At 36.4% G+C, this 25361-nt stretch overlaps 1 protein-coding gene across 1 annotated transcript in view; it reads right to left on the minus strand.

Annotated features, from left to right (window-relative positions):
• LOC145670742 (vascular endothelial growth factor receptor 1-like) overlaps nt 1–25361 on the minus strand; it is a 325002-nt gene that overhangs the window by 101749 nt on the left and 197892 nt on the right. The window contains exons 9-11 of the mRNA XM_081739513.1: nt 9878–10038; nt 7866–8007; nt 6455–6604 (exon numbers count right to left, since the gene is read on the minus strand). Of these exons, the coding sequence (XP_081595639.1) occupies nt 6455–6604; nt 7866–8007; nt 9878–10038 (453 nt within the window). The remainder of the gene's footprint in view (nt 1–6454; nt 6605–7865; nt 8008–9877; nt 10039–25361) is intronic.

Raw genomic sequence — 25361 nt, forward strand, 5'->3', positions numbered from 1 at the left:
CATATCACCTAAACTACGAAACAATGGATTTGATACATAAACAGTTGTTTGTGTTGTGTGAAGGGTGGTTATATTATTTAAGTGCATCTAAAACTAATAATTTATACTTAAAGCTAGCTAGCTGGGAACAGAGAACCTGTAAGTCTATTCTGATGTTCTTTACATTCATTTTCTTCCACATTTATAAGTTTTTTTTTTTTTTCATAAGTTAGATAGAAGCTATATATTTGTAAGAATTTTCAACCAATACAAAATGTAAGGAAAATAAAAATATGTAAAATTCGCAATCATTTGTTGCCAGAAGTCCGATTAGCCTTTACAAAATTGCAGACCATTATTCGCAATATTTATTTTCAGAGAAATAAAAGTGATTGTTATAAATACTGTAAAAGCATCAATATCAGACACATTGGGGGGCGGCTTTAAGATTTTAATTTTGGGTAGGCATGTTCCCTCGCTTATGGATACATAAACACATTTAATTGATTAATGACAGTAGGAAATTACTTTTACAGTAATGGTTGATGCTATTTGTTAAATAATTATCTACCATTAATATAAATAGAGGAAAATATATTTACTATATATTGAATATTTTAGTGTTTATATATTTTTCAAATTTTTGTATATTCCCGTGCCTACCCGACCTACCCACTAAAACCGCCACTGATTATTGGTACGACATTTGTTGGTTACTGATTAATTTTATTTGCGATTTCCGATAGTTATTAATGTTCCAAAGTTATTAGTTCTGTAAAGCGCCACATTTCTATTGCCAATTTATTTTTTTTTATTTTATTATTTATTTTTTATTTTTTATTTTATTTTATTTATTTATTTATTTATTGTATCAATGAGTTCATCAGTGCTAAGGAAACTAGGATTTTACAGACAGACTTCAGTTGTGAAAGGACTTCAGCCAGCCACTATCGTAAAATGCTGAGCAAATATGTTTTTTTTTTCTTTTCTCTGTTTCTTTTCATACTTATATACTGTATTCTAATGAAATTATGATATAATTAGTGTATAATATCAATAAACCGAAAGGGGTCTTCTGTCCTCGTCTCCATTATACGACTATACAGTACCAAAGGCCAAAACCTACAATATGAGCATTTTTACCAAGGTATTTTATCTTTATAATGCTTTCTTTTTTTGGTTTTCGAGACAAAATAAGCATTTACAAAATAAAGAAATTGTAACTAAAATTCATATAAATAAGCGCAATTGATAAATGTTCGAATGACTCAAATTACAAAGTATTTTATCGTTTCTTTCAACGAAAATTTTCATGTTAGTATAGAAAAAACATTTTTAATAATCTTCCACTTTGAACCTACGGCCAGGCCCGATCCATGGGGGTCTAGGGGCCCGGGCCCCCCTAAATTTTTATTGCTCCATTTAAAATTTTCACGATAAGCTTGCAAATGAACTCTAATATTTTGATGAACTATAATTTGATTGAATCAGCCCCCCTAGATTTTTGGAATGGCTACCGGCCTGCCTACGGCGTAACAAATGAAATGGAGCATAACAAGCGAAATGAAACTTTAAATCTTAATGGTTTCTTAACTATTAAGATTTAAAGTTACTCACAAACTGAGATGTTTTTGTATTATAAGTAGATAGTTTAAAGAATTTGCAAATATATATATATATATATATATTACGATTGCCATACACATGGAAATAGTTAACTGTAATATTATGACGGAAATTATAAAACAGATTACAAACAGCGCTACAAAAATAGACTTTAGAGCAGCTCTAAGGTTGACTACAAATTTATAACATCAATTAACAGCATATACAATTTACTTTATTGGCAAAAAAAGTTCATTCAGATATTTATGAAAAGAGTTGCTAGTGTCAACTTATACACATTGGTGTCAGTTAATACCATTCAGGTAAATGAAAGGAAAGTTACTAACAGAACGCATTATTAACAGAACGCATATAAGAGTCAGCAAAGAAAATTGATATCTGTGTGATTTTGATCTAAACATTTAATAGAAACTATCACCATAAACAAGGTATATAAATAATGCGTAACACTTCTTCGCCAATTGAAAAATTTATTTACGAATATTTCAATCAGAAGTAAGGAATAAAAATTAAATTAGGATAGAGGTGCATTAGATAAATGATGGGATTATAAAATAAACTATCAAATGAAAGATTACATTTTAAAAAATATATATTTAAGAAATAAATCTTGATTCTGGAACTACTACTTAAATAATTAATAATTTTCTGACCAGAGTATGTACTTATTTATTAAAATTAGAATAAACTGTAACAGTTTCAATAACTTAACGTTATCTTCATCAGACGTTAACTAGCACAAATAACTTCATAACATTAAATTTTGTATGAAGTGTATGAAGTATACAAGTGTGCACGAAGTGGAGTGTAAAAATTGTAAAGTGAAATATTGAAGTGAAGTGATATATATTGAAGAAACAGTGAAAATGCTTAAAAAAAGAGTAAAACAATATAGGGATGAATCGAGACTTAAAGTAGAGAATAACGCGATATATAAACATGTAAAAGAAACAGGACATGATATAGATTGGGAAGGGGTCTAATGATAGAACAATAATAAGAAAATAGAAAGAATCACAAAGGATTAAGAAATAAGGAAATGAAAGATTAATGAACTGGCAAAATGGACTTCAAATACATGAATTATAGGATAGGTTGTTAGAAAGAATGGAAGTAAAAAAAAATCAAGGATATGAAAAATTACTAAGAGAAGCAATAACAATAAAATTATATGATAGAATATTGAATTGATTGGAAACTTCAAAATTAACTGATATTTGGAATAATTTATTAAAATAATAATAATAATAATAATAATAATAATAATAATAATAATAATAATAATAATAATAATAATAATAATAATAATAATAATAATAATAATGAAAAGGAAAAGTAAAAATAATAATGATTATAAAAAGACAGTTATACTGAAAACTTAAAATGGAACAGTAAATTATAATAGCATCTGATTTTTACATATTGAAAATTATAAAATGAAACAATTAAAATTATACAATATTAATTTAATGTTATGAAGATATTTCTGCTACTTAACGTCTGATGAAGATAACGTTAAGTTATGGAAACTGTTATGACTTGTTTCAATTTTAATAAATGAGTACATCCTCTGGTCCGAAAAGTATTAATTATTTAAAGAAATCAAAATTCAAGAAAAGGCTCAATATAGGGAATTTTCCAAATATCCAAAAGTAGCAGGTTAGTCTTGGGAATGGAGTACACTGACTCCAACATACAGGAATAATGTGAAGTTTTGAGTACTTGTCTGTTGGTTTAAACAGTTATAGCTTCTCATTAAAGTATTCTTCAATGTCCCCGATAATGCGTCACACAGGAAACGTATGTAATTTTCTGACTAATTACCAAAAAATTGCACATATTTTTGTACATACGATAGATAGTTTAAGAAGACCAAAAATATGCGATTCTAATTAGCAGTTTAATATCTTGTAATATATTTATGTCCTGACGAAATACAGCAGTACTGATTAACGAAGCAGTACAACCGACATGAAACTGCGATCACTCTAAAGTTGTATTTTTGACAACATTCCTGATCTATAAGATTGAGACGTTCCGATACATTACTATAACTGTTTATTTTGTAATCCTACTAAAAGGAATCGTTAAATAACACTGAGAGTCAATTTCAGTTCTGCACCTCGCGTGCCACTTCAAAATGTCGATAATATTAAATACTATTCAGAATATTATTGCATCTTGTTCTACGGACATAACGGTAAATTTATTAAATATTTTATTATGTTAATTAGTCATATAATAAACAAAATATCAATCAAAATACTTACGATCATGATAAAATCGTTTCTTATGATGTAACTCTAACCATATGTATTAATACAACTTTAATTTTTGGTTTTGAATGCATGTTTGTTTTGTATTTTACGTGAATGGCTTTGAAATTATTATAATTCTAGTGCAAACGGCAATAAGATACTATAAAATATTCTTGTGATTATACAGAATACTATAACAGAGTTAAGAAATAAAATGGTATTATGCAGTAATATAAAATATGTACGAGGGAAAGTCAGAAAGTAAAGAGACGTAATTCCTCGCACTAGGGTTTGGTAACACTGCTAGTATCCAGCGCTGAACTAATGTTGTCTGCAACACTTTTATGCAACGTTTCACTCTTATTCCCGCGTTAGTCGTTGGAGTGTAGACCGTTAAACATGGCAGCTCCATTGTCAATCTGCACCAAAGAGGATATGAGAGCAGTGATTCGCTTTTTGTTTGCGGAAGGTGTTAAGTCTGCGGAAATTATTCGTCGAATGCACGCGCAGCATAGTGACAACTATTTATCGCGAAGGAAGATCTACAAATGGATAAAACGTTTCAAACAGGGAAGAACCTCTTTATGTGACGAGGAAAGATCGGGCAGGCCATCATCACGAACTTGGGTACATTATCACGAACCGGAAAGTAAGGCATGGTTTGGAAACACTCATCACCTCCAGAGGTCAAGAAATTTAAAGGTCAATCATCAGCTAGTCATTGATACAGTACAAAATTGGCTAGTCGTGAAACCGAAAAGCTTTTTTTTCTCAATGGAATCGGGAAACTTGCGAAAAGTGCGTTGAAGTGCAGGGAGATTATGTAATATATTGTTAGTCTGGTCTACTCTAGTTCTAAATGCGTAAGGGGATTGTAGCTAAAGAGAGAAGACCAGACCAAACTCAGAGGAATATCTGAAATTTCTCTTATGAACATGCCCCTAAAAGTTAGGCAAAAATTGTATACAATGAAAACTAAAACTAATTTGAACAATAACTAATGAGTTCTCGATGTTTAACTTAGAAAGAAGCTTTATGTTCATGTCAATTCAATTTATTGGACATAGTATTGTGTGTTCTTAGATTGGACGTGTTTAAATACCGGAAAGATTGTGTAGGATAAAAGAAAAAGAAATTTGGCCAAATAGAATTTCATACCTTGAGTGCTGCTGCACCCATATTGTCAGAAGTCCTTCTCTGCAGGTCCGCTTTGGTTATTGTAAAATGTCCTTGGAAGTATCAAACTTGGCAACCAAAATACATGATGACAAGAACCGTCCATGAAACTTCTAAACACTTATACTTCAGCATTAGTTATTCTGACTCTTCACTTTGAAGATAATACTATGTCGAAAACACTATGATATGTCCGTTTATGTGTTTAAACTTAGGCGCGACCTTTAGAGTTTTACTTAGGAGGTTCGAATCGACTGCCCGGTTCGAGATTCTCTACGTTACTGTTCCGTCGCGTCTCTCTTCTACACTATACTAACTCTTTAACTCTACTAACTTCCTGCTATCTCCAAGGAAACAATTTTATATAACCGAAAACATGAGATTGCAGATTTCAGAGAAACTTCGAAACAACAATGGTCTCAGCCAGCATGTGGAAACTCTTGAGAAAATTCAGTTGAGAAAGAACATTCTGCTGACCAAAAATCCTTAAAATCTCAAGACACAATTTTCCGGATAATTTAAATTTTGTCAATCTAAGAAATTTCTGGAAAAGATGAATACAAAGATTCATACAACATTACAAACATTTGCTGATACAATTCTGGAATTAAAATGCTGATTTGATAGTAGTTACCTAACAGTTATATAATGGCCTCATTATGTAAATTCTCTTAATGTAATATTACTAGCTTGCAGTATCAGGTTTTCGTAACAAAGACTATAATTCGTGAACAATGTAAATAATTCTTATGACACAATTTCTTTCTAAACTTTGTCGAGTAATAGGATTTAATAAACACAAGTGACTATGTAAATAAAATTAAGATGAATTACTTTTAAAATATAATGTATCATAGCGTTACCAAGATCTAAGTACCATAATATATATGTTTCAGTTTTTATCATTAGAATAAATATACCTTTTCTCCGAAGTTCCTTTACTTTTTGACTTCTCTTCGTATAAACAATACAGAATATAATGGCAACTATAATAAATATAATTATAATAACATGAGAATATAAATGATGAATGAAATCATTCTTATTATAAAATATTATGATAGAGATAATAAATAAAATAATCATAATATATTATTAAAGATGTACTTAATGTTATACAGAAAGTATTATTAGAAATACTAAATAAAGTTTTACAATATAAATACCTGATATCATATAGAAAGTTTTATACAGATAGTAAACAAAATAGCATAAAATGAACACGTGATCAATATGGAATATTACATAAAAATAAATAATGGTAATATAAAATAAATTTGAAATAGTACAGAGAACACTATGATGTGAATAGTAATAAAAGCATAGTAAGATGAAAATAACATAGCATAATGTTCGAAATGAAATAGAGAGCACAGAAAAAAGGTTGAAAATAAAATCTGAATCAAATATCTTACCAGTTTCGTTTATAATGCGATCATATTTTGGTAGTTTGAACCAATGGATTTCATCTGTATAGCTATAAGTTGAGGCTCGGCATGTTAATGCTATGTCATCTCCTTCGAATGTAGTTGGTGGTTCTATAATTCCGAAACCGTCAGGAATATCTGTAAATAAAAGCAGTCACTGTAGCACATTACAGTACAAAGTGGATTAGAACGAAAAATGCACTGTTTCAGGACCAACAGAAATTTCAAGATAATCGTATACCTTTACGTTGGCAGCCGTAGTACCCCTTTCTAATTGTCACAGGAACATGAACAATACCTCGTTGTAATAAAGATCCATGGTGTACTTTTATTTGGTAAAATTTGGCTTTATTATTCTATTACGCTAACTTGGTTAAGATAAAGATCATTGTTTATCCCCGATCATTTTAGCAAAGGACGGAGAGGTGAATAATTATCCTCCTTTTGCTCATAATACAGAAGCTGCGACATGTAAAAGTGCAATTATTTGACTTATTTCGCTTACTACTTCTATATTCGTACAGCTTTATCGCAAAATCTTGGTATTGTTCTGTGCAGTAACTTTAGTTCTTTATACCTGTCGGAAATATTCGATGCACGAGGGGCGTCCAGAAAATAAGTGTACTAGATTTTTGTAGGTTTTGAAAACAAAAAAATTTAAAACAAAACTTTTACATGGTTACATCAGTACATGGTATGTGAACTATTTTTCCACGTAGTCGCCATCCTTCTCGATGCTCTTAATGAGACGATGGATTAATTTTTTTATGCGTTGGTCAAAGAAGTCTGCCGCCACCCCTTTGACCCAATTCCTCACCTCCATCTTCACTTCCTCTTCAGTTGAAACTTTTTTCCCCACCCATGTGCATCTTTAGGAAGGTGAACAGATGATAGTCTGAAGGCGCCAGGTCAGGGGAATGCGTGAATCAGTCAAAATCGACGGCCTTCCACTCCTTTGCTCATCGTGCACATCAGTACGGCCGTTTTTAAATTCACGACACCACTTAAAAACACCCGTACGATTCGTAGTTCCTTCGCCATCAACTTCAAACGAAGGTTTTCCCTTCACAATGAGATAACGGATAACGTTGTAAATCTCGCAGTTGGTGGCATATTTTATTGACATCTTTCACGGGAGACGTTACTGTGGCCACAGTTGTGGTTGTAGTGATGTGTGATGGGCTCGCTGGAAAGCGTTGGAGCTAAGCTACACGGCAACGGCAGTGTGATCAAGACAGCAATAACAAATTCAATCTGCCCGCGAGGACCCTACAACACTTATTTTGTGGACGTGTCTCATATACTGTACATCCTACTTTCTACATCCTACTTTTGAAGTAAAAAGTGCTTCATTACATACACGTAAAATATGGTATGGAAAGGAGGTACTAGTACTTACCAACAACCAAGAAAGAGGCAGTCTCATTTGAGCAATCAAGTTCATTACAAGCCTTGCAGGACAAAAGTCCAGTTTCAGTCGCATTTATCTCCATCGTTGATATCTTCTCCTTGTCATGGATAACATTCTGGTACTCACTTGACTGATCAAAAGAGATAATATATAGCATTACCGTATGAAATATTTACAAATCATACATGAAATTATGGTTTCCATAATATTGTTGCATTGGCTAGTACCGTATTACTAAAAGAGTTACGATGTTTCAAATACTACTAAGTTGCTTATTTCGATTCTCAAGAGCCTTCGAAAACATTGAACTTGATCAGTGAATGAGATTTAGTAACCAGTTAACCAAATGACCAAGGAAAGCTCGAGTTTTATATAAATATATAGATATATACATATATTGAGAATTCTTGGTTCAATCATCACAAGAGAATAAGATATACATGGAAATCCTCAATAGATGGCCGAAAATATCAAACGGACTATGTCATGATTCAGGGGAAATATCGAAATAGGTTGAACAACGCGAAGGCCTTTTCCGGGGCCTGACATTTTCTCTTATCATAAGCTTGTGTTAGACAAAGTAGATATTCAACTCAAAATGTAGTCAGAAGAAAATTAGGCAACAAGATGTTGAATACTGAAAAGTTTAGAAACAAGGAAGTAAGAAATCTTTTCGTTGAAAAATTCGAAGAAAAAATACTTAAACGAGGAACGTATAAGTCCAGGCATTAACAGACGGTGGGAGCATATTAAACGTTGCATACAGCAGACCGCAGTAAAAGTAGTAGGTTACCGCGAACACAAAATGGCTATGAAACCATGGCTTACAGAACATATGTTGCAGAAAATGAGGGAAAGGAGGGATGGAAACATGTTGGTACAGAAGAGGGCAGAAAAATGTACTGGAAGTTAAGCAAGGAGTTACGAAGGGAAATAGAAGAACAAGGGTAGCATTTTACAAAAGAAAATGCGAGGACGTAGAAGTATTAGAAAGAATTATAAAAAAGGAGGAAATATACAAGAAGGTAAAATCTATGGAACTTTGGAGGAAACAAAAACATATTACGATGGCAATAGAAAATAGGAATGGGAAGAAAGCAAGAAAAATGAAGAATTACGAAAATGGAAAGAATATATTGAGAACTTAAATGAAAGTAGGAATAGACGTGTGGCTTAGAAGTAGAAAGTGAAGTAGTATTGAAGTAGAAAGTGAAGTACAGTAGGATGATGAAAGGTATAGTATTCTTCGGAATGAGCTTGAAAACGCTATATCCGAGATTAGGAATGGAAAGGCAACTGGGATAAATATTATACCAATCGAATTCATTAAGAATATGGGACACAAGGGCAACAAAGAATTGTTCCAACTCTGCAATGAAATATATGAAATAGAAGAATGGTCAAAAGACTTCCTGACGATGATCATGATACCGATGGCTAAGAAATGAAACCCAAAGAGGTGTTATAAAACTATAAATCTCATATCTAATGCAGCAAAAATTTTGCTTCGAATTCTGAACAGAAGGTTATATGGAAGAACAAACGAGAAAGTTGAGGAAGAACAGATCGGATTCAGGGCAGGCAAGGGCACAAGAGATGCTATTGGATTAATAAGGCTAATCAGTGAAAGGTTTACAGAAAACGGAAAAGAGGTGTATGTTGTATCTATTGAAAAATTGAAAGTTGAAAGCATGTTGTCATCAAACTAAAAGTGAAAATACACTATCATCAAGCTATTAAAGTCAAACTGAAAACATACTCTCATCGAAATATTAAGTTCATATAAACATGGAACATCTGTAGAACATTCTAAAAGGTGGCACATAATTTATATTATGTTGTTTTCAAATAGATAAAAGATCAATTGTCAAAATATGGAACTAGCCGCTTTTAGTTGTTCATTTGTTATTGTTGCCTTATTTTAGCACCTTTTGCCTTCATTTTTCTCCAACAAAAACTTACCATAAACATCCTAATGCTGATAATACATAAAACTATACCTTTATCAGTTCAAAATCTCCTTCGCAGTCTGGATAATTGTAACATTTCTTAAAATACCAGCTGACATCAGGAATTGGATATCCAAGTATATTACATTTAATACGATATTTCTCAGCATAATTGTAATACGTTTCATGTGCTAAATCAACGGACGGCCGAGCTAGAAATAAAAGTTGAAAAACAAACTGTTAGCATTCAGTTGCCATACAAAAACCGAAAAACAAATTGTTACAATACACAAAATACTACCGTTATGTGGACGATACACTATCTTTATCAGGGTGTTTCAAAACAACACTGACAACGTTTGGGAGGTGATTTCTGACATCAAAGAGACCAACCTGGGTACACAAGTGCTTCCTTTCAGAGTTATAGGCTGCCGAAAACATGAAAAAATGAATTTTAAAGGTCTATAGATCCAAAAGTATCGGACCTACGATAGTCGGGTCAAGAGTTCACTTTGGAACTAATATGAAAGCTATCCAAAAATACATGTTTCAGAACGCTGCGTTACTTACGCAACAGTTTTTATAGAGGGAGTTTGGCTACGGGTATATAATTTGAAGTACTCACCAAGTACCGCAAGATTCTGAAACTTGGATATTTGGATAGGGCACATACTAGTTCCTACGTGAAGTCTTTACCCGACTACGGTAGGCCTAATAGTTTCGGAGTAATAGACCCTTAAGCTTAATTTTTTTCATATTTTCGGTAGCCTATAACTCCGAAAGGAAGCATTTGTGCACCCAGGTCGGTCCATACTTTTTGTCTAATTGTGGTGTCAGGAATCACTTCCCAAACGTCGGTGTTGTTTTGAAACACCCTGTATAAGATAGATGCTCAGTTAAAGCTATACTATTGTCTAACTCTATACGCCCCAACAAAAAGAGTAACAAAAGAAACTAAAACTACTAATGAAATAAATTTCTTGAACCCGATCATTATATAGAAAAGAAAGATTTTAACAATAAGGTATATCGCAAATGTATAACAGGCGCTTCAATACGTAGATTCAAATTCCATACGCTTAAATAAAATATAAGGAGGCTGACCACATGTCAAGGACTTACCGGAAAATTCTCGTTTTTCTGCTAGCAGTCCCGGTTTTTCGCTAATAGTCCTGGTGTTCGGAGAATGTTTTATTGAGGTATCTAAATGTTAAAGTTTTTAAAAATGTTAGCTTTGCTCGAAAAGCTTAAATATTTGTACACGCGAAACATAGTTTTAGTTTCAAGCTGCACACCAAAACTAGATAGATGCCACTTCTTCCTGCTCTTTAGATGTTTCTAAGTGTGTTTGGTGATATGAAATCATACTTTCTCTCAACAGAGAAAGCTTCGGTACAGCGCCGTAAATTATGTTTTTGTGGGGGGTAATCATTTAATATTTGGGAACCCTAGGAAAAGTTGTTTGGGCCCCTCGCAAAATTCGAAAATAGGCCCCTTCTTTCCATCTTCGTCTTACTCTTTGTGGGGTCCTAGAGCCTGTGGGCCCTCCCACACGGGTCGGCGGGGCCGCTAGTTACGCTACTGAGCCCGTTCCATACGTTACAAATTAATTAAGGGGACAATGTTGACAAATTTCAAAGCAATACGAGCCCACGACTCATTTTTGTTTTATTTACCTTTTGTGTGCTGTTTTGTTTATGTAATGTAGTGAACCTGTTTGATGCTTCATTTGTAATTTCATGTTCGTATCCTATATGGAGTAAGAAAATTTTCTCTTACAATAGGCCCCCTTCGAACGGCGAGGAGATTACCTGGTAGGTAGTTGACCCCCCCTGCCCACCAGAAGTTATGGCACGGCCCTGTTTCGGTCATTTTGGATGATGTTTCTCCAACCAAAGTTCTTATCATGGCTGAAATTTCTGACTGACCAACTTAACAGTAGAAACTTAAGGCAATTGCAAGCAAACAAGAGTTATTACTGATGGAATTTTCTAGTTTATTTGAATTTCGATTAAATTTTCGGGGATCTTTCAGATATTCCATGAAGTATACATTTTTTTTTTTTTTAATCGGGTCTGAACATAAGCTAACATTTAGAGCAGCGATCTCCAATCTTATCAAACTTCCGAGCTACCGTACCGTTTTTAAATCGTACTATGAGCTACCAACTAAAATAACTACCATCTCTTTTTTTTAAATACATCTCTTAGAGGGCAATACGTAGGCTATCAGAAAACAAAGCGGGATTCTGGAGATTTCATACGCAATATAGACTATATATTTGCCGAACTCACTGACGCTTGGGCTAATTCAAATAAATAAGAGGAAAACGAACATATAAAAAGTGCTTCCAACTTAGAGTGCTTGATTTGTTCCACAATACAAAAGTCGTTAGATTTGTAAATTAGTCGCCAAATCGTCATTTAAAAATCACCAAAAAATTTGCTAATCGGAAATATTATTTTTTGTCGCTATTCTGGAAGTTGAATCCCGTAGATTTAGCGACTTTAAACCAAATTAGCAACTCTGATAAAGGTTAGCCAACCAGAGTGTTAACGCGATCTACCGAAAATGTTCCTGTGAGGGACTAGTAACTCGCGATCGACGGTTTGGCAGTATTTCTTTAGAGGTAATTATTTCTTTCATAGAGCCTTAATTCTACCTATTGATGTATGTTTCAGTGATAATGACAGAATAAACCAAGCCAACTATTTATTTAACATTGGGAAGGTAAACGGATACAGTATCGAAAAAAGCGAAATGCCTAATTTTGAATTGATTCAAAGTGAGAAAGTAGCATATTTACTTCACTAGTAAAGTGGGTGCAAAATATGTCTTATCATAGTTAAAATCGGTTCTAAATACACCTCGACATCGAAATTTACTCGCGGTATATTTTGTATTTACTAATAAAAAATCGAAATATAAAATAATTGGATTTTGTTGTAACGGGAATTTCACTTTCCCCTTTCTTCCCTGAACTTCTTGTACGGAAAAGTAATAACAAACGGGAAAAAATATAAGCTTCAGTAATTTAGTGTGTGTCAGTGTCTATAAATATGCTGAAGTATTGTTTTGCCGTATATGCAGGGTGTAATAAAAAGACGGCAAAATTTCAGGGGTGGATTCTTTATGGGTAGGAAGTAAAAAAGTTCATGTGACCATATGTCGTTACAAAGTAGTGTTGGGCAAAATCAATTGAAATCAATCGATCAATCAATTAAAAGTAATTGCTCTGAAAATCAATTGCAATTGATTTCAATTGCAATTGATTTCAATTTGTAATTGACAATTAATTTCAATTGCAATTGAATTCAATCATAAAATTTGCAATTAAATTTTCGTCAATTGTTAATTGTTAATTGGTCACCAGGCAATTGAAACTTTTAATTGTTAATTGTCAATTGCAAAGGGTGCAATTGAAACATCCAATTGTTAATTGCAATTGACAATTGAAACTTGTAATTGTTAATTGTAATTGTTAATTGCAATTGAAATCAGCAATTAAAATTGAAGATAAGAAGATGAGTGTATATTATATTGTCTACTTGTTACTGTTTTACATATTTCAAATAAGGTACTTATAAGAAATGCTGGATACCTACCATCCCTTTCCCCCCTGGGAAGAAAGCCGTGAAACTAAGTATTTTTTTAAATATTATGTTTATGGTTCTATCCCCCTCGAAAGAACTCTATATGCCCGTCATGCATACAATAGGAATGAGCACGAGCGAGTTCGAGCGAGTTTTCTTTAAAACTCGACTCGATTCGAAGCAGACATCTTTGAGTTCGACTCGAGATCTCGGCTCGAAAAATTTCCCCCAACTCGACTCGAATTCGGATCGAGTTTCCAGTCGAGTCGAGCCAATTCGAGCTAAATCCTTTGTGTAGTTCCAAGTACTACTATCTTCAAGTATCCTACATAGACAATATAATTATCAATGATACTATTACTACTAATATAACTAATTATTATTATAACACCGTGTACATGTATAAACATGGAATATAGGCGGTTTGTATCGGAATACTAAAAATTGCTTAACTGTCGATGTCGGTAGTCAAGAAATCTTCAGGAGACAATGACATCGATCACGAGGTTCTTGGTTTGAGTTCAGGAGGAGCAAGTATTCGGGCTCGAGCCGAAAATTGTTAGAAGTTATGGGACTCCAGCCAAACATGTTTAAAACTGCTCGACCCGGGTTTAGGGTTGTCAACGACTCAAGCGGCTCGCTCACAGCTCATTCACTTATCGAGCCGAACCGAGAAGTGAGCCGAGCCAACAGCTCATCCAACCGAGCCAGCTCGAGCCGAAGGCTCACATGAGCCGAACCGAACCGAGCTGATTGCTTACCCCAACCGAGCCGGTTCGAGCCATTGGCTTAGTTAAGCTAACTCGAACCCAGCCTATGGACTCGTTTCAACGGAGCTGGTTCGAGCCATTGGCTCCAATCGAGCCGAGTCGATAACTCGTCTTTACCGAGCCGTTTCAAGCCATTGGCTCAATTGAGCCCAGTCGATGGGTAATCCCAACCAAGCCAGCTCAAGCTGTACGCTCAGTTGAACCGAGCCGGGCCGGTTGACATCATCACTATTCCGCTTGGGCTTCTACTTTGGCTAAAAAATTGGACCGTGCAGTTCTCAGCCTTGATGGTAAGAACTACAAAAAATGATATGAAATCTTTAGTTTTACGTCCCACGATTATGCCGGTTAGGCTAAAGGAGACGGTGATGATGGGAATGAATGAAATGAAGAAAGTGGGAGGAAACGGGAGAACCCCGAGAAAATCCACGAGCACGGTGTTTGTCCATCACAAAGTCCAAACTGCGCGAGCTGGGATCGAACCAGGGACCTCAAGCACCGGAGGTGAACGCTCTAGCACTGACCTACCGCGCCCCCTGGTAAGAACTACAGTATATACTTATATTGGTGCACACGGCGTCATTAACTTGTTCAACCACCAACGAATTTCGAGGTACTTTGTTTTGCATCTTTTGTGCGTGCTTTGTGTCGCTTTGTGCGCCTATTCCCACATTTTGTGCATCACCGGAAGTGGGTCAAAATGGGCCTACAAATATGGCGGGACAAATTATTGCTCTTCCGCCACCAATGAATTTCGAGTTCGTTTCCTTCACATCCTTTTGTGCCGTTTTGTGCGTCTACTTCCGTTTTGTGCGTCATGGAAAGTGGGTTGAAATGAGTCCCCAAGGTGGGACGAAAACGACCAAGAGTTCCGCCACTATTAAATCTCGAGGTCGTTAATTTCACATCGCGTACTCTTTTATGCGTCTATTTCGATGTTTTGTGCGTCACTGGAAGACGGTCAAAATGGGCCTCAAAGGTGAGACGAAATTGACTCACTGCTCCGCCACTACCGAATTTTGAGGTTCTTCCTTTCGCATCGACTAGTGAATGTGTCGTGCCGTTTCGTGCCCTTATTTCCACGTTTTGTGCGTCACCGGAAGTGGGTCAAAATGGGCTTCCAAGATGGGACGAAAATGACCAAGAGTTCCGCTACTATCGAATTTCGAGGTCGTTAATTTCACACCGCGTACCCTTTTGTGCGCCTATTTCGACCTTTTGTGCGTCACTGGAAGACGGTCAAAATGGCCTCGAAGGTAGGACGAAAATGACCCACTTCTCCGCCACTATCGAATTTCGAGGTCCTTCCTTTTGCATCGACTACTCGACTACTGAATTTTCGTGCTGTTTCGTGCCCCCATTTCCACGTTTTGTGCGTCACCGGAAGTGGGTCAAAATGGGCTTCCAAGATGGGACGAAAATGACCCACTGTTCCGCCACTATCGAATTTCGAGGTCGTTAATTTCACATCGCGTACCCTTTTGTGCGCGTATTTCGACGTTTTGTGTGTCACTGGAAGACGGTCAAAATGGGCCTCGAATGTGGGACGAAAATGACCCACTGCTCCGCCACTACCAAATTTCGTGGTTCTTCCTTTCGCATCGACTAGTGAATGTTTCGTGCCGTTTCGTGCCCTTATTTCCACGTTTTGCGCGTCACCAGAAGTGTGTCAAAATGGGCCTCCAAAGTGTGACGAAAATGACTCACTCCTCCGCCACTACCGAATTTCAAGGTCCTTCCTTTCGCATTGACTAGTGCCTGTTTTGTTACGTTTTGTGCCCCTATTTCCACGTTTTGATCGTCACCAGAAGTGTGTCAAGATGAGACTCCAAGGTGTGACGAAAATGACCCACTGTTCCGACACTATCGAATTTCTAGATCGTTACTTTCGCATCGTTTAGTGCCCTATTTTTAAGTTTTCTGCGCCTATTTCTCGTCTTGTGCATCACCCGAGGTGAGTTAAACGGGGCTTTAAAGTGGGAGTTAAATGGCTCACTGTTCCGCCACTATCGAAATTCGGGGTTGGTTCTTTCGCATCGTTTAGTGTGTGTTTTGTACCGTTCTGTTCGCCTACTTCCACGTTTCGAGCATCACCAGAAATGCGTCAAAATGGTCCATCAATGTGTGAGGAAATAAAGCCATTGTTCCGCCACTATCGAATTTGGAGGTCGTTTCTTTCGCATCGTATAGTGCCTGCTTTGTACCGTATCGTTTTGTGCTCCTATTTCCACTTTAGTGCGACAACGAAAATGGGTCAAAAGGGCCTACAAGTATAGCGGAATAACATAATGCTGTTCCGTCACCATCGAATGTCGAGGTCGTTTTCTTCACATTTTTTATGCATGATTTGTGTCGCTTTGTGCATCAGTGGGAGAGTGTCAAAATGGACCTTGAAAGTGGAATGGATATGTCTTTTTCTGCCATATTGGTAGGTTGTCTTTGACCCACTTTCGTTGGCCTACAAAACGTGAAAATATGCGCAGAAACGGTAAAAACATGCACTAAACAATGCGAAAAAGCGACCTTGAAATTCGATACTGGTGGGAGAGTGGATAATTTTTCTTCCCACTTTGAATGCCCATTTTGACCCACTACCATTGATTCACAAAACGTGGAAATAGGCTTACAAAACGGTAGAAAACACGCACAAGATGATGTGAAGGAAACGACCTCGAATTAGTTCCTGACGGAACAGCATTAACTTGTTCCGCCATATTTGTAGGATAGCATTGACCCATTTTCGGTGACGCAGAAAACGAGGAAATAGGAGCACAAAACGACACAAAAAATTTCCATGTAATTAAGCTAAATTTCCATTTAAGTTTGTAAGCTTAATTATATGGAAAATTTTATACATTCTTCCTTTACGTTAGTCTACTTTACGTTGATTTGGGACTTTTAAATTTTATTCAGTTTTCCACTGAAAAGTATCTATAATTCAACAAGGAAATAATTATTAATTATAATTATTATCTATATAATTGAATTCATTGTAATTTGTTCTATAACAAACACTTTACCATTTCGTACTAGCTGTTATGCCCGTTCTTCGCATGGATCAGATAAAATATCAATGTAAACGAACTGAACAACGGGAGAACAATTAAAAAACATTTCTAAAATTGGATATATTTTGTGTGAATATATATCCAACAACGTACATGTGTTTTCATTCGGAAGCCCGTTGGGGGCTGAATTTGAACGTATACACTATCGGGGGTGTCACTATACGTCTGAGCAACCCCAATAAATTCGACACAAATTCTACTACTTTTACATGTCCCGGTGAACCACCCCTTAGACCCCCTTGGTTCGTATTGTGAAAAAATCTCCTCTGGCCCCCACCAACCCCCAACCAATACCGCGAAAACTATGAATGTGACACTAACATCTGCCATTTTCTAGTACTTTTTACTTATGCCAGTAAAAGTTCCTATAATCCTCTGGTTCCAATTATGAAAAAAAAACAATGCCTCTGGCCCACAGCCGATGGGGCTGTATTTGGAAGTCAACGCCTGTGGAAGTATCACCATTCATCTCAGCGACAGCGAAAACTATGGATTTGACACTAATATCGGTCACTTTCCATTATTTTTACATGTCTCGCAATTCCCCACCCCCGGTGACTCCCGGCCCGCATACAATGGTGGCTAAATTTGAAAATCATCGCTAATGAAAGTATCACCATTGATCTCAGCCACCGCGAAAACTACGGATTTGACATCGGTCATTGTGGATTATTTTTACATGTCTCGTGATCCCCTTTATAATGCCCCCTTTCTTAGCTGATGGGGGCTAAATATGAAAATAAACGCGGTCTTGAGTTTCACCATTGAGCTCAGCTATCCCGAAAACTATGGATTTGACATTAATATCGGTCATTTTCGATTATTTTTACATGTCTCGGAATTCCCCCCTCTGGTGACCCAAGGCCCGCATACAACGGTGGATGAATTTGAAAGTCATCGCTAATGGTAGTGTCACCATTGATATCAGCAACCGCGAAAATCATGGATTTGACACTAATATCGGTCATTTTGGATTACTTTTACGTTTCGGAATCCCCCCCCCCCCCGTTGACCCACGGCCCGCAGCCGAATACGGTGAATTTGGAAGTTAATGTGATCGGAGTTTCACCATTGATCTTAGCGACCGCGAAAACTATGAAATCGACACTGATATCGTTCTACTTTTACATGTCCCGGTAAACGCCCCCCTGAGACTCCCTGGTTCGAATTTTGTTGAAAACGCTTTGCTTGGTGTGGGACCTGGACCAAGGTATCTTTGATCAAAATTTGGTAACTCTCGGTCGACTTTTCTGGTCCCCAGGCCGGTCCCGGTAAACGTCCACTGGAGACCCCCTAGTAAGGAATTAAAAAAAACTCTTCGTCTTGGTCTGGGGCCTAGACCAAGCTACCCGTGACCAAATTTTGAAAAGTTTCGGTCCACTCGTCTCGTCCACTCGTCTCGTCCACAGGCCGCACAAAGATAGACAGACAGACACACGAACAAACTCTATTTTATTTATATTAGAAAGGTCAGATCCGCCGTTATTGTATTAGTGCGGTGCTTGAGCGATTGATCGTAGAAATTCAAACTCCGATGAGTGATAATTTTATAGGCTTGTTTTATTACAAGTTTAAACTCTTTAGTCAGTAGAGAAGAGGGCGTGAATCATGGGTCAGAGTTGATGACAATGGGTTTTGGTGGGTCTGTGGGTCACAGTGGGTAAGAGTGGTTTATGATGGGTGGTGGGTCAGAGTGGGTCACGGTGGGTCGTGAGTCACGACGGGTGGTGAGTCAATTGGTAGTGGCTAAAGTTTTCATTGACCCACGTCCTCTCTGAACTACAGTGTTGAAAATTAATCAGTGAAAATCAATTGCAAATGATCAATCAATTGAAAATAATTGCTGTGGAAATCAATTGCAATTGAATCAATTGCCAATTAATTTCAATTGCAATTGAATTACAGAATTCAATTGCAATTACTTTCCACTGCAATTACTTTCAATCAATTGATCAATTGCAATTGATTCTCCTTTTTCAATGGCCAGCTGCAATTAACAATTAACCATTACTTATTTCAATTGTTAATTGCAATTAACTATTAAATTTACAGATTAATTGTTAATTGTTAATTCAATTGAAATTTGCCCAACACTGTTACAAAGTTACAGCCATTGAGCTGCATGACGGTGTGAAATAGTCACATTCTCAATGTGACTCAATTTAATCCTTAATAGCTGAGCTCCTAATTAAGCTCGGAAGATGATTTTTGTATCAATGTCTTCCTGAAGAATGAACTACGTGCAAACCACATGCAGATATGGCGTGTACGTCGTCGAGTGAGCCTGTAGCCATATCACCTGCAGCAAGTACAGTCTTTGTTAGCTGCAGACTATTGGTCGGCAGTACGCTTTTGCCAGTGATACCACCAGCAGTGTGCCGTTAATCTCATTTTACCATTCGTAATAGTGTTTACAAATGAGACTCAGCTCACACGAGTAGGCATCTTCAATTACCATAATGTAAATGTTTAAGCGGACGATAATCCTCATGTGTTCAGTCCCAGGAGGCATTAACAACAATTTACTCTCAGTGTGTGGGAAACACCTACCGAGACTTCCTGGAAACCCATATTCCAGATGCATTGGATAACTTGCCCTTGGCTCTGTGTCCATCCGTGTAAATGCATATCAGTGGAAAGGTTCATCCATCAGGATGACATTGATAACTACGAGGAAGGATCAAACGAAAACCTTACAAGTTTATTATACATTTCAAATGTTGGCTATTGCCTTGAAGGTTGGCAATATTGTTTCTAATAGTATTCTCTTTCTTCAGTAGGTGGCAGAAGAGTCTAGTCAAACAAGCGCCAGCACAGGAGCAGTTTCAAGATGACCGCCCTACTGTCCACATGCACCGCATTAGAACAGCGTTCGGTGATCCGGTTTTTGAGTAGTGAAGGTGTGAAACCCATTGAAATTCATCGCAGGATGGCAGCAAAGTATGGTAATTCGTGTTTGTCCCTGCAGCAAGTATACGAGTGGTGTAGGAAGTTTAAAAGTGGTGTAACATCTGTGGAGGATGCTCCTCGCCCGGGACAGGCTCACCTCGTAGTGACCGACGATAACATTGCGCTAATGGAACAGCTTGTAAAGGACAACAGGCGTATTACCCTGAAAGAAATTACAACAATAATGAAGATTAGCTTTGGTTCAGCTCAACACATTGTGCATAATATTCTGCATTTCAATAAGGTATCAGCGAGATGGGTCCCACGTCAGTTGACTGCTGAATTGAAAAATCGTCGTGTCGACGCCTGTGAAGAATTTTGCGTCGTTTCAACACCGGGCTGATGTATTTCTGGACAGGATTGTTACAGGCGATGAGACCTGGGTTCACTATCATAAATCAGAAACCAAGAAAGCGAGCAAGGAATGGCGGCATAGCTTTTCGCCGAAACCAAAAAATTCCGCACTCAACCATCAGCAGGAAAGGCCATGCTCACTCTCTTCTGGGATTCTAATGGAATAATTTTGGAACAGTACATGGAAAAGGAGTGACAGTAAACAGTGCCTCGTATTCAAACATGCTGAAAAATCAACTTCGCCCTACAATCAGGTGTAAACGGTGAGGACTTTTATCCTTAGGAGTACTCTTACAGCATGACAACGCCCGACCGCATACTGCCCGTTTGACCGTTGAGACTATCGATGACATCAAATTTGAGTGTCTCATTCATCCACTCTATTCACCAGACCTTGCCTCCAGTGACTTTCATTTGTTTGGACCACTCAAAGAAGCGATGGCGGCAAACATTTCAATAGTGTTCGATTCCCGGCGGAGCTCATGTGGCTCGGATTCCACGTTAATCCGTAGGTCCACGTCTCATATAGCCTCGCTCCTGAACGGGACGTTAAACTCAAAATCAACTCAACTCAACATTTCAATAGTGACGAAGAGGTGAAAAATGCGGTGCACGAGTGTCTACAATCTCGATCGAAAGAATTCTTCCACCGAGGTATCCATGCACTTCCGAATACTTGCATTGAACGTCAAGGGGACTACGTTCAAAAATAAGAGGTAAGATTTCCTTTTCATTGTTACATTCTAACATTTATTGCATTTTTAAGGTTCTCATTTGATCCTCCCTCGTAGCTTAAATTAGGAGCCTAGCTATCGAAGTTTAAATTGAATCACATTGTGGGGCGTTCAGAATGTGGCTATCTTACATCGTCAGGTGGCAATGGCCGTAAATCTGTAACGATGAATTTTCCCACATATAGTCATTAGCTTTTTCACTTGTCTATTCATAAAAAAATCCTCTGAAATGTTGCCGTAGCTTTTTGTTACACACTGTATTTCTGATGTTAACATAAATAAGGAGTGTCTACAAGGTCATAACGCAAGGTCTGTTTTCGAAATTTTATTGGTTAAGAAAAAGTAGTTGAAATAGTAAACATGTTAACTTCAAAAAAGTGTATACAAACCTATACGAGGAAGGAAGGAAAAAAGTGACGGCCATGTCAGTGGAAAGACTGAAGTGGAACCATGAAAAGTGAAAGGATGAGCCTCGCTGCCCATGTAAGTGATAGTATAAACCATGAAACAAACTTTAGTCAAGTGTCTTTTAACAAGAAACGTAATACTGCTTGTTCTACTTTTGGAACTTCTGTCCTATAAATTCACTAAAACCAAAATCTGTCCATACTAATGTGTTACAGTTTTGGCAATATCCTACATTCATCAGATAATGATCTGTGATAATATGCCTGATAAAAGCAATGATAATTACCGAATGCAAAATCTGTCCATACTAATGTGTTAAAGTTTTGACAATATATTACATTCATCAGATAATGATCTGTGATAATATGCCTGTTAAAGGCAAAGATAATTATCGAATGCAGAATCTCTCCATACTAGTGTGTTACAGTTTTGGCAAGATATTACATTCATCAGATAATGATCTGTGATAATATGCCTGATAAAAGCAACGATAATTATCTAATGCAAAATCTGTCCATACTAATGTGTTACAGTTTTGACAAGATATTACATTCATCAGATAATGATCTGTGATAATATGCCTGATAAAAGCAATCATAATTACCGAAAGCAAAATCTGCCCATACTAATGTTACAGTTTTGGCAAGATATTACATTCATCAGATAATGATCTGTGATAATATGCCTGATAAAAGCAATCATAATTACCGAAAGCAAAATCTGTTCATACTAGTGTGTTACAGTTTTGGCAAGATCCTACATTCATCAGATAATGATCTATGATAATATGCATAATAAAGGCAACGAAAGCAAAATCTGTCCATACTAATGTGTTACAGTCTTGGCAAAATATTATATTCATCAGATAATGATCTGTGACAATATGCCTGTTAAAGGCAATGATAATTACCGAAAGCAAAGTCTGTCCATACTAATGTGTTACAGTTTTGGCAAGATATTACATTAATCAGATAATGATCTGTGATAATATGCCTGATAAAAGCAATGATAATTACCGAATGCAAAATCTGTCCATACTAATGTGTTACAGTTTTGGCAAGATATTACGTTCATTAGGTATTGATCTGTGATAATATGCCTGATAAAAGCAATGATAAGTACCGAAAGCAAAATCTGTCCATACTAATGTGTTACAGCTTTGGCAAGATATTACATTCATCAGATAATGATCTGTGATAATATGCCTGATAAAAGCAATGATAATTACCGAAAGCAAAATCTGTCCATACTAATGTGTTACAGTTTTGGCAAGACATTACATTCATCAGATAATGATCTGTGATAATATGCCTGATAAAAGCAATGATAATTACCGAAAGCAAAATCTGTACATACTACAGTTACAGTTTTGGCCAGATCCTACATTCATCAGATAATGATCTATGATAATATGCATGAAAAAGGCAACGGAAGCAAAATCTGTCCATACTAATGTGTTACAGTTTTGGCAAGATATTATATTCATCAGGTAATGATCTGTGATAATATGCCTGTTAAAGGCAATGATAAATACCGAAAGCAAAATCTGTCCATACTAATGTATTACAGTTTTGGCAAGATATTACGTTCATCAGATAATGATCTGTGATAATATGCCTGATAAAAGCAATGATAATTACCGAATGCAAAATCTGTCCATACTAATGTGTTACAGTTTTGGCAAGATCCTACATTCATCAGATAATCATCTCTGATAACATGCCTCATAAAAGCAATGATAATTACGGAAAGCAAAATCTGTCCACACTAATGTGTTACAGTTTTGGCAAGATAGTACATTCATCAGATAATGATCTGTGATAATATGCCTGTTAAAGGCAATGATAATTATCGAATGCAAAATCTGTCCATACTAGTGTGTTACAGTTTTGGCAAGATATTACATTCATCAGATAATGATCTGTGATAATATGCCTGATAAAAGCAATGATAATTACCGAAAGCAAAATCTGTCTATACTAATGTGTTACAGTTTTGGCAAGATATTACATTCAACAGATAATGATCTGTGATAATATGCGTGATAAAAGCAATGATAATTACCGAATGCAGAATCTCTCCATACTAGTGTGTTACAGTTTTGGCAAGATCCTACATTCATCAGATAATGATCTGTGATAATATGCCTGATAAAAGCAATGATAATTACCGAATGCAAAATCTGTCCATACTGTGGCAGAGCCCGAATTTTATGTATCAGAATTTTATTTTAATGATCAACTTTATTTATTTTAAGGATATTGGGTTTTATGAAATATTAGAAATTATGTGGTGAAGGAAAACAACTGTTAAAAATTGAGGTTAACGCAAGCTGGTAAAATTGTATCATTTTATTGTCAGCAGATAAAGTAAACAAAATGCACAATGGATAGTCTGCGAATGCAGGAAGGAAATTTATGAAATGCGTTAACTACAACATTTATAACATTCTGTAAAAATCATGAATCGTAATTGTAACATGTTTGTGAACATCAAACACATTCACGGATATGAGGAAATTGCCTAGAATCGGGAAATCAGAGCGTGTCGAGTGTTGCAGTTTTTGAGTCTTGACACGAGGAAAGAATTTGGTTTTCCGAATGAAAGGAGGTCACACGTGCCTGACAGCAGACGACGCCGCAGAATTCCGGAAATCGAGATCCGAACAAAACCGAGAGACAGGAGGTCTTTGGGAGAGAAGTGATCGTACTTTAGAGAGAATTGATCGTGCTCTGGAGAGAAAGTGATCGTACTTTTGAGAGAATTGATCGTGCTCTGGAGAGAAGTCATCGTGCTTTTGAGAGAAGTCCAACGGCTTTGATAGAGGCTCCAAGCTTTTGATGGAGAAGTTCTACGTTTTCGTCGAAGTAGTTTGAGTTTATCGTTATAAAAGATCGAATGTGATTCACCGTAAGAATTTAATCACAACATCAGTGATCCGATATAGGAAAGACTAACAGCCAACGTTAGTTCATCTGGAGCATTGATGGTGAGGCCATATTCAATGCAAATCATCAGCAACGCCTGTCCATAGCAGTATCAACCTGGCGATACTGAAATCAACATAGCAACACCGGAGATCATCAGAGAACGTCGCTTGAAGACAACAGAAAGGTATGTGTTACTCCAATTCAGGATACAATTGCTCAATGCTCGATACGCGCTACTCGTCTGGCAAAGTTTCCAAATATCCGTCCTAATTCACAGCATTCACACTAGTTACATACTTTTAATAAGAAATACAGTTGTTGTTTAATCATTGAAATTGATGTGTTATCATTACGACTCAATCCCCAATTGTTATGTGCTAAAAGTTGAAACCTCTCGCATATGAATCAGATAATTTGCCCACTCATTCTAGATGGTGAGTGGAAGGTGATCTGCTCAATTCAATTTTGCATCCCCAAATTTAGGCACGAATTGAGCGGGTTGTCAATACTAATGTGTTACAGTTTTGGCAAGATATTACATTCATCAGATAATGATCTGTGATAATATGCCTGTTAAAGTCAATGATAATTACCGAAAGCAAAATCTGTCCATATTAATGTGTTACAGTTTTGGCAAGATATTATATTCATCAGATAATGATCTGTGATAATATGCCTGATAAAGGCAATGATAATTATCGAGATTGTAACATATATTCTATTGATCTC

The sequence above is a fragment of the Thermobia domestica genome, chromosome 14, assembly GCF_964235325.1.
Source record: "Thermobia domestica chromosome 14, izTheDome1.hap1.1, whole genome shotgun sequence".
Taxonomy (NCBI): Eukaryota; Metazoa; Arthropoda; class Insecta; order Zygentoma; family Lepismatidae; genus Thermobia; species Thermobia domestica.